Source organism: Salvelinus alpinus, chromosome 29 (assembly GCF_045679555.1).
Source record: "Salvelinus alpinus chromosome 29, SLU_Salpinus.1, whole genome shotgun sequence".
In the NCBI taxonomy this organism is placed as follows: Eukaryota; Metazoa; Chordata; class Actinopteri; order Salmoniformes; family Salmonidae; genus Salvelinus; species Salvelinus alpinus.
Window position 1 is genome coordinate 45,274,089 of NC_092114.1, and position 10,698 is coordinate 45,284,786.

Here is a 10,698-nt window from a genome sequence, read left to right on the forward strand (position 1 = left end):
AGCCTAAATCAGTCCAGGAGTAAGAATTTGTTTCATTCTTTTTTGGGGACTCATTCCATGTTCAATCATAGTGGTTAACATGATTTTCAATGAATACCTCATCTCTGTACCCCACACATACAGATAATTGTAAGGTCCCTCAGTCGAGGAGTGAATTTCAAAACACAGATTCAACAACAAAGACCAGGGAGGTTTTCCAATGCCTCACAAAGGGCACCTATTGGTAGATTGGTAAAAAAAAAAAAAAGATATCCCTTTGAGCATGGTGAAGTAAGTTATCAATACACCAGTTACTACAAAGATACAGGCGTCCTTCCTAACTCAGTTGCCAGAAAGGAAACGGCTCAAGAATTGGTGACTTTAAAACAATGGCTGTGATAGGAGAAAACGGAGGATGGATCAACAACATTGTAGTCACTTCACAATACTAACCTAAATGACGGCATAAAAAAATGACAGCCTGTACAATAAAAATTATATGCATCCTGTTTGCAATAAGGCACTGAAGTAAAACTGCAAAGAAATGAACTTTATGTCTTGAATACAAAGCGTTATGTTTGGGGCAAAACGAACATCGCTGAGTACCACTCTTTATATTTCTAAGCATGGTGGTGGCTGCATCATGTTATGGGTATGCTTGTCATTGGCAAGGACTAGGGATTTTGGGGGGGGGATAAAAATAAACAATAGAACTAAGCACAGGCAAAATACTAGAGGAAAACCTGATTCAGTCTGTTTTCCAACAGACACTGGGAGACAAAATTCACCTTTCAGTAGGACAATAACCTAAAACACAAGGCCAAATATACACTGGAGTTGCTTACCAAGACAACATTGCATTTTCCTGAGTGGCCTAGTTAGTTTTGACTTATATTGGATTGAAAATATATGGCAAGACTTGAAAATGGCAGACTAACAATGATTAACAGCCAACTTGACAGAGCTTGAATAATTGTTTTAAGAATATTGTACAAATATTGTACAATCTCTTAGACTTACCCAGAAAGACTCACGGCTGTATTTGTTGCCAAATGTGATTCTAACATGTATTGACTCAGGGGTGTGAATTAGATATTTCTATATTTAATTTTCAATAAATTAGCAAACATTTCTAAAAACATGTTTTAGCTTTGGCATTATAGGTTATTGTGTGTAGATGGGTGAGAAAATACATCTATTTAAAAAATAAAATAAAAATCATGCTGTAACACAACAAAATGTGGAATAAGTTAAGGGGTATGAATTGACACTCCCACACACATTCAGCACACACACACCATTTGCTGCTGCTAATCTTTTCTTTATTTTACACGTATCTATTCTGATGCCTAGTAACTTTACCCTGCCTTCATGTACACATCTACCTCAAATACCTTATACCACGGCACATTGATCTAGTGCTGGTACTCCCTGTAAACAAAACAAAGAACACCTGCTCTTTCCATGACATAGACTGACCAGGTGAATCCAGATGAAAGCTAATGATCATTTGTTAAATCCACTTTATAATCAGTCTAGATAAAGGGGAGGAAAGGTTCAAATATGGATTTTTAAGCCTTGAGACAACAGATACATGGATTGTGTATGTTTGCCATTCAGACGGTGAAGGGGAAAGACCAAAAATGTCAGTGTCTTTGAACGGGGTATGGTAGGTGACCGGCGCACTGGTTTGTGTCAAGAACTGCAACGCTGCTGGGTGTCACGCTTAACAGTTTCCTATGGGTGTCAAAAATGATCCACCACCCAAAGGACATCCAGCCAACTTGACAACTGTGGGAAGCATTAGAGTCAACATTCCTGTGGAATGCTTTCGACACCTTGTAGAGTCTATTCCCTGACAAATTGAGGAGGTTCTGGGGGCAAAAGGGGGGGTGCAACTTAATATTAGGAAGGTGTTCCTAATGTTTGGTATACTCAGTGTAGATCGCATTGTATACGTGATTACTGACAAAGGCCTACACACTTTGGCATGGCCGAACTCTGCACTGCAAAAGACACATTGGGCTTTTAGAAAAGTTTAGTCATTCTCTAGTAAACAAGGCCAGCCAGAAACCTCACCATAAACGATGTATTTTTTACTCACCACAAACCTCTCGGCGTGCTGCTCCACGTGCTTGAATGTGGGGATGGAGATGGGCACGGCCTGCTTGTCGCTGTAGTCATAGCTGAGCTGGGCGGCGCTCTCATCCCCGGCCTCAAGACCGTCTGCCTCCTGGGGCGGCACAGACAGCACAGAAAGCACCAGCTCCCTCTCCCCGGCCCGGATCAGATCCACCACCTGCTTGTGGGTGGCCCCCTCCACGCTCACACCATTACTGTGGGACGCAGAGTGAGAGATGGTGGGACGGGATCAGTCGGTGCTCATGTTATGCCCGTTAATGGTGGTAGTGTTTGGTTAGACCTATCCTCCAACACCTTCTCCGAAATTATACACGTTTGCCTTATTCTGTCTAGCTCTGTAACCTGCCAAACTTTTACCACTGATATACATCTCTTTCCAATGTTGGCTGAGCAGTGACTCTCGCTATCGATTCCCTATCACTACAAAAAAATGTATATATATATATAAAATAGTAAAAATAAAGAAGAAAACATTATATAATATATATATTACCAGTCAAAAGTTTGGACACCTACTCATTAAATGGTTTTTCTTTATTTTTTACTATTTTCTACATTGTAAAATAATAGTGAAGACATCAAAACTATGAAATAACATGTGGAATCATGTAGTAACCAAAAAGAAAACAAGTGTTAAATCAAAATATATTTTATATGAGAAACTTCAAAGTAGCCACCCTTTGCCTTGATGACAGCTTTGCACACTCTTGCATCCTCTCAACCAGCTTCACCTGGAACGCTTTTTGAACAGTCTTGAAGGAGTTCTCGCACATGATGAGCACTTGTTGGCTGCTTTACCTTCACTCCACGGTCCAACTGATCCAAAACCATCTCAAGTTGATGTTGAGATGTGTCTCTTACTTGGCCTCCACAATCACCCGACCTCAACCCAATTGCTTTGGGATGAGCTGGCCCGCAGAGTGAAGGAAAAGCAGCCAACAAGTGCTCAGCATATGTGGGAACTCCTTCAAGACTGTTGGATAAGCATTCCAGGTGAAGCTGGTTGAAAGAATGCCAAGAGTGTGCAAAGCTGTCATCAAGGCAAAGGGTGGCTACTTTGAAGAATCTTAAATATAACATATATTTGGATTTGTTTAACACAATTTAATAGTTTGTCTTCACTATTATTCTACAATGTATGAAAATAAAATAAAAACCCTTGAATGAGTAGGTGTGTCCAAACTTTTAACAGTACTGTATATAGACACAGTGCATTCGGAAAGTATTCAGACCCCTTCACTTTTTCCACATTTTGTTACGTTACAGCCTTATTCTAAAATTGATCAAATACATGTTTTTCCTCATCAATCTACACACAATGCTCCATAATGACAAGGCAAAAAGTTTAAATTGTTTGCACATTTATTAAAAATAAAACAGAAATACCTTATTTTACATAAGTATGCTTAAAAATTGAGTCCACCTGTAGTAAATTCAATTGATTGGACATGACTTGGACAGGCACACACCTGTCTATATAAGATCCCACAGTTGGCAGTGCATGTCAGGGCAAAAACCAAGCCATGAGGTCGAAGGAATTGTCTGTAGAGCTCCGACACAGGATTGTGTCAAAGCACAGATCTGGGGAAGGGTACCAAAAAAATGTCTGCAGCATTGAAGGTCCCCAATACCATCCCGACGGTGAAACATGGTGGTGACAGCATTATGCTGTGGGGATATTTTTCAGCGGCAGGGACTGGGAGACTAGTAAGATCGAGGGAAAGATGAACAGAGTAATGTACAGAGAAATCCATGATGAAAACCTAATCCAGAGCGCTCAGGACCTCAGACTGGGGCAAAGGTTCACCTTCCAACAGGACAACGACTCTAAGCACACAGCCACGACAACGCAGGAGTGGTTTCGGGACAAGTCTCAATGTCCTTGAGTGGCCCAGCCAGAGCCTGGACTTGAACCCGATCAAACATCTCTGGAGAGACCTGAAAATAGCTGTGCAGCGACGCTCCACATCCAACCGGACAGAGTTTGAGAGGATCTGCAGAGAATGGAGAAACTCCAAATACAGGTGTGCTAAGCTTGTAGCGTCATACTCCAGAAGACTCGTGGCTGTAAACACTGTCCAAGGGGCTTCAACAAAGTACTGAGTAAAAGGTCTGAATACTTATGTAAATGTGAAATGTATTTTTAATAAATTAGCAACAATCTCTGCAAACCCGTTTATGCTGTCGTTATGGGGTAGTGTGTAGATTGATGAGTGGATAAAAAAATAAATAATCCTATTTAGAAATAAGGCTGTAACGTAACAAAATGTGGAAAAAGTCAAGGGGTCTGAATACTTTCCGAATGCACTGTATGTTTTGTCACACACCGGATAGGTGCAGTGAAAATATTTTGTTTTACAGGGTCAGCAATAGTAGTACAGCGCCCCTGGAGCAAATTAGGGTTAAGTGCCTTGCTCAAGGGCACAGACAGATTTTTCACCACGTCGGCTCGAGTATTCTAACCAGCGACCTTTCGGTTACTGGACTAGCGCACTAACCGCTAGGCTACCTGCCGCCCTACAAGTTTACCATGTGGTGACATGCCTCCCTCCTTAACTCACGATGCTGAGGCCAGATGGCAGCAGCATCAGGTGTCTCGGCTAATCTGCCTCTGAGTACCAAGGGGGTTGAGGGAGGGAGGGCAGGGGATCGCTTGCCTGCCACACACTGTTTCCATCATTAATTATTCATTTTAGTAACCTTTGACACCCCTGGCCTATAAGATCCGGACTATTTTCTATGTAAGAGAACATTAAACCTTTAACATCTCCTCGAGATTAAACTTTTACTGCAAGATATGAAACTGTCACAATGATGTTTGGCGGACCTACCTTGGGACCAATAGGCTCTAGACTGACATTCGAGCATAGAATTACTTATTTTGTATGCTGCTCATATTTAGGGGTGGCTGTTACGAATTCCCTGCCGGTGACTTATCAGCACCTCACAACCCTGAGCTGCACACTCCACTTCCCATTCCCCACGACCGGAACCTGAGAATCTAGGGAGTACCATAAACGTGCCTCTCAAACTCTCTGATGTGTGTGACCTGTGCCTTGATAGGTTGCTAGGGAGGTTACTAGGGGCCGGACAGCTGCCCATCCTCTTGACTCTGCAGGTCACACAATACTTCAAGCAGTCAGAGAGCAGCAAGCTCATCTCTGTCCTGCACAACAACAGCTGGACTCATTCATATCTGTACTTGTGGGATGGTGTGCGTGTCAAAAGTGAGCTGTGTGACATTTGTATATTGTTCTTCATAGTTACTACTATTGCATGTTGCCCCTCTGCGTTTTCTGTGTAATACTCTGCAGGTAGCATATGCAATCTATACAGTCCTTTGCATCTGTGCCCTGGTGTATTCATTACCTCTGTTTCTGTCTATTACAGAACCACTACCATCCCCATGTTCATCTTTATCAGTTTGTTTAAATAAAGTTTGCGTATGTGTGAACTCTTGGGCTACTTTATTCCCATTCTAACCGGGGCAGTGTCGGTGGGTCACAAATCACTAAAATACATAGTGCCGGGTACTTCTCAATTATGCACACCTCAACCTATTATTCCTGCAATGTTGATTCACCATTGTCATCAATTCTTTTCATAATTTATCTGCAGATAATCGCCAAAAAGCCTAAGTCTACCAGTAGCCTGTGCAAATTAGGGAGCCAAATGAAAGGCTCTCCCACTGATGCAATTCAGGAGCTTACACTGAGTGACGAGAGTCACTCACTTCAGCGTCACTGTCTGGCAAGCCCAGACATCCTAGGAAAGGAAACTTAAGAAATAATTTGATATACTAGTCCCAATATGATACCATAGACATAACCACGTTGCATGATTCATGAATGGCAAAAGGATATAGGAGATCGAATTTATTCAGTCAGTTCACCTTTTATAAACTAGTCAACACTTGCAGGACTACCTGGCATGATGACTCCTTGCTGTCCCCAGTCCACCTGGCCTTGCTGCTGCTCCAGTTTCAACTGTTCTGCCTGCTGCTATGGAACCCTGACCTGTTCACCGGACGTGCTACCTGTCCCAGACCTGCTGTTTTCAACTCTCTAGAGACAGCAGGAGCGGTAGAGATACTCTTAATGATCGGCTATGAAAAGCCAACTGACATTTACTCCTGAGGTGCTGACTTGTTGCACCCGACTACTACTGTGATTATTATTATTTGACCATGCTGGTCATTTATGAACATCTTGGCCATGTTCTGTTATAATCTCCACCCGGCACAGCCAGAAGAGGACTGGCCACCCCTCATAGCCTGGTTCCTCTCTAGGTTTCTTCCTAGGTTTTGGCCTTTCTAGGGAGTTTTTCCTAGCCACCATGCTTCTACACCTGCATTGCTTGCTGTTTGGGGTTTTAGGCTGGGTTTCTGTACAGCACTTTGAGATATCAGCTGATGTAAGAAGGGCTATATAAATACATTTGATTTGCTGTTCAGTTGTCAGTTCACACACAATAAATAGCCTACTATGCTCCACGATGCTGCGTAGCTAATTTGTAGATTTTGACTCATCGTTACCAATTACATTGCATGGGACATGCAAATTCACAAGCATCATGCTCTCTCCCCTCCGTGTAAAGAAATTCGACTGCATCTAGAGATCTGTATATAAATTATATGCTCAAGTCTCCGCCCTAACAATGGGAGTCGTTGTCCCAAAGGCGGGAAGGCAGGAGACAAGCTTAGGTCCAAAATATGCACATAGCAGAGAGGAAGAGGTGAAGCATTTCTGTGTTTCACTGTCATCACTCGCTTTGTGACTGAAAGGCACCTATCCTATCAATAGATCGCTATAAGATGTATAGCGTTCATTCTAGCAGGAGAGGGCTCGACAGACTAGCGAATTGAAACTTTTAAATAAAAAGTACCCTATTTAATATGAAGTGGAATACGTAGCTGGCTGAAAACAAGTCTGTATTGGGAACTTTCCTCAAGCTTATTCAGGGGGACAAAGAATGGGAGACAAATTTTTTTTAAAGGATAGAGGGAGATGTAGGCTAACCCCTCTCCACATCACAGCTTTGATGTAGCTGTGATCCTTCTATCAATCAGAAAAACAGTTCTCTGTAGCATCTGCCAAATGAATCTCATGAATACCATATATAGAAACGTAAAGGTAGGTGAACTGAATTGGAATAAAGTCAAAATAAAAAAGGGACAGTACCAAGAGAGTTGGCCAACTTCTGGCTACTTCATGAGAGTTTTTCACTCATAGACAAGTGTAACAGTATAACTTTAAACCGTCCCCTCGCCCCGACACGGGCGCGAACCAGGGACCCTCTGCACACATCAACAACAGTCGCCCACGAAGCGTCGTTATCCATCGCTCCACAAAAGCCGCGGCCCTTGCAGAGCAAGGGGAAACCCTACTTTAGTCTCAGAGCAAGTGACGTAACTGATTGAAATGCTAGTAGCGCGTACCCGCTAACTAGCTAGCCATTTCACATCCGTTACACTCACCCCCCTTTCAACCTCCTCCTTTTCCGCAGCAACCAGTGATCCGGGTCAACAGCATCAATGTAACAGTATAACTTTACGTCGTCCCCTCGCCCCGACACGGGCGCGAACCAGGGACCCTCTGCACACATCAACAACGGTCGCCCACGAAGCATCGTTACCCATCGCTCCACAAAGGCCACGGCCCTTGCAGAGCAAGGGGAAACCCTACTTTAGTCTCAGAGCAAGTGACGTAACTGATTGAAATGCTAGTAGCGCGTACCCGCTAACTAGCTAGCCATTTCACATCCGTTACACAAGGGTGGATCTAAATGAATAAATATTGCAAAATAAAACATTGCATAACTTTTAGGTTTCCCTCAATCAATAAGTAGGGATTGACAACAGCCTAAAGCCATCTAGTAAAACAGCAAGTGCGCATGCATAAACAAACAAACTAACCTTCAAGCCTGATCCGCTGACGTGAGCTAGAGGTGTAGGCACTGGGGGAATAACTTGACTACACACATCAACTTTATTTCCAATTGCTGGGGAAGCAGTAGTGGCTGATTAATGTGTCACAAACACTACTTATCATACAACACAGGCAAAGCGGCTAGTTGATGGATAAAGACATACCGTTAGGAAGGCAAAGGTTTACGTCCCAATATCACCCTATTCCTTATATAGTGCACTCTTTTTGACCAGGGCCCATAGTGCACTACATAGGGAATAGGGTGCCATTTGGAAGTAGAAATACCCTTTTGATGCCTCAGCAAGTTGTCTACCATGTTCCTCATTCTTTCTCACGTTTGTCATTGACCGAGAAAAGCTCGGTATCGTTTCCATTTTCTTGTTCCTCAAGTGTAAGGCAAACTAATACTCAAAAGAAGAATCTGTGCCCTGAACAGACTGTACTGCTTCTGCAGTTACATAAACTGAGTAATGTAGTGTAGGAAGACCATTTCCTTTGCAACTTTTTTTAGGAAGGTATGAAAAGTTAATTCCCTCCTCTGAAGTTATGATTAGAATAATATTTTCCTAATTTGAGGTGCTGGTCTTGAACCAAAATGTTCTCAAAACGAGGGTCCAGCTTTTCCTGTATCAACTCCACCCAGGCACACTGACTTACACACAAACACAAAGCATGATTGACTGGCTACATAACGAGGCTAATCCCCCCCCCCCCCCCCCACACTATGGTACACTGTCAGACTGAGTAAAACCCCCATTTCACACACAGTAGAGTTGGTGAACTGTCTGTCTACAGTTGGTTGAGTGACAATAACTGACATACTCACTGTCATTATCCTGTCTGTCATGAGTACGCTAGACTGGGAGATAGCCCTAATCTGTTTAATCTCCCGTTTCAATAAATGATTTAAATTACCAAGAAACCTATGACAACTCTGACATTCTACACTCATGAGCAGTGTTAAAATCACTCACTGACTGCCGAAACGTACTCTACCAAATTAGCTAGCAAAGATCTTGTTTGTTGTGGTGGTGCGATGATTTGAATACATACTACTCACAAATTTGTGCAATGATTGTCGGTCTGGATTTGTTTATTAAAATGCTTGCTAGCTAATTAGCATGGGTGCTAGCTAGCTAATGTGTACTAGCTAGCTACAGATAACGTTTCAGCCAATTACTGCAGTGAGGTTAACTAGTTAGCAACTTGCTAGCTAACGTTAGCCACTTTGCTAAATAGCTAGTTATTGCAACGTTCAAAACAACTTGGAACTCTCCGACTTCCATGTGTTCAAACCAACTGGGAAATTGGAAGAAATTCGATTTGAAAGGTCATACAACTCGAAATTGCACTCGGGAACTAGGGCCTCTTTCTAGAGCTCCGAATACCCGATCTGAAGACCACTGACGTCATGATTTGAACTCGTTTTTTACGAGTTCTCAGTTGTTTTGAACGCGCGCATGATGCGGATTCCCGAGTGGGATGACGGTTCAAATAGATTTTTCCCAGTCGGAGCTCATTTTTCCCGAGTTTCCCAGTCGGAGATTTGAGTTCACAGTTGTTTTGAACGCGGCATCAGTCCTACCCAGAGGTAGCTAACTAGCTAGCTAACGGCCGCTATTATGGGTAAAGAAAGCTGACTTACACCTCCAGAATCCTGTCACCCTTTGATATGCCAGCTCGGTTGGCTGCCCCTCCAGGCAAAACAGCACTGACATGCTGAAGAGGTGCGTACAATTCCCCATTGATGCTTCGCAGTTGTCCTCCTTCGCTAACTTGTCCACGAACATTGAATCCATATCCTGATTCCGACTTTACAATTCTAACCATTCGTGGACCTGACGTCACTTGGGTAGCATTTTGGACTCCGGTACCGACTACCGAACCTGCAGCGGGTCCATTACGGGAAGCCGAAGGGAGAGCCGACTTAATTTCATCGCCTTCAACATCCGCCATCTTCTACTCAATGCCTCCGGTCGGTGTTTAGCGGTTTCAAAACAACAAGTAGAAATACGCTCAGACTAGCTCCTCGAGACCGACTCAGAGGGAGTTCTATTAACCTGAACCACGGTGCACCCGTCTATGCCCGTGACGTGAACGGGCAAAAGCGGTAAAGAAGGAGCGCCCTTCTCAAATCCAACTGTAATGCGCTGCTCCGTCATGTTGTCAACAAGGCATCATGGTGCATCTTCCAGAAACATACAACATTTATTTTCCACCAAATATATGTTAGCATTTTCTAAGTAGTTTTGATTGTTAAGGCAGATCAAGCGTTTTTATCTAAAGCAATGACTTTTGCATTGGCAAATCACAGAATCCTACTCATTACCAACAATGACGAAACAGCCTACTGGGAGGAGGTGAGGGCCCTGGCAGAGTGGTGCCAGGAAATTAACCTCTCCCTCAACGTCAACAAAACGAAGGAGCTGATCGTGGACTTCAGGAGACAGAGGGAGCAAGGCCCCCATCCACACCAATGAGCCTGCCGTGGAGAAGGTGAAAAGTTTAAAGTTCCTCGGCATACACATCACTAACAATCCCAAATGGTTCACCTACACAGACAGTGTGGTGTGACGGCACAAGAGCATCTCTTCAAACTCAGGAGGCTGAAGAAATTCGGCTTGGCCCCTAAGACCCTCACAAACTTTTA

General features: G+C 43.3%; 1 protein-coding gene across 1 annotated transcript in view; it reads right to left on the reverse strand.

Annotated features, from left to right (window-relative positions):
* The window catches only part of snx27a (sorting nexin 27a), a 33,752-nt gene extending 23,643 nt beyond the window's left edge, over nucleotides 1-10,109 (reverse strand). Inside the window, exons 1-2 of the mRNA XM_071374752.1 lie at nucleotides 9,694-10,109; nucleotides 2,084-2,315 (exon numbers count right to left, since the gene is read on the reverse strand). Of these exons, the coding sequence (XP_071230853.1) occupies nucleotides 2,084-2,315; nucleotides 9,694-10,004 (543 nt within the window). The 5' untranslated portion in view covers nucleotides 10,005-10,109. The remainder of the gene's footprint in view (nucleotides 1-2,083; nucleotides 2,316-9,693) is intronic.
* Between the last annotated feature and the right edge of the window lie 589 nt (nucleotides 10,110-10,698).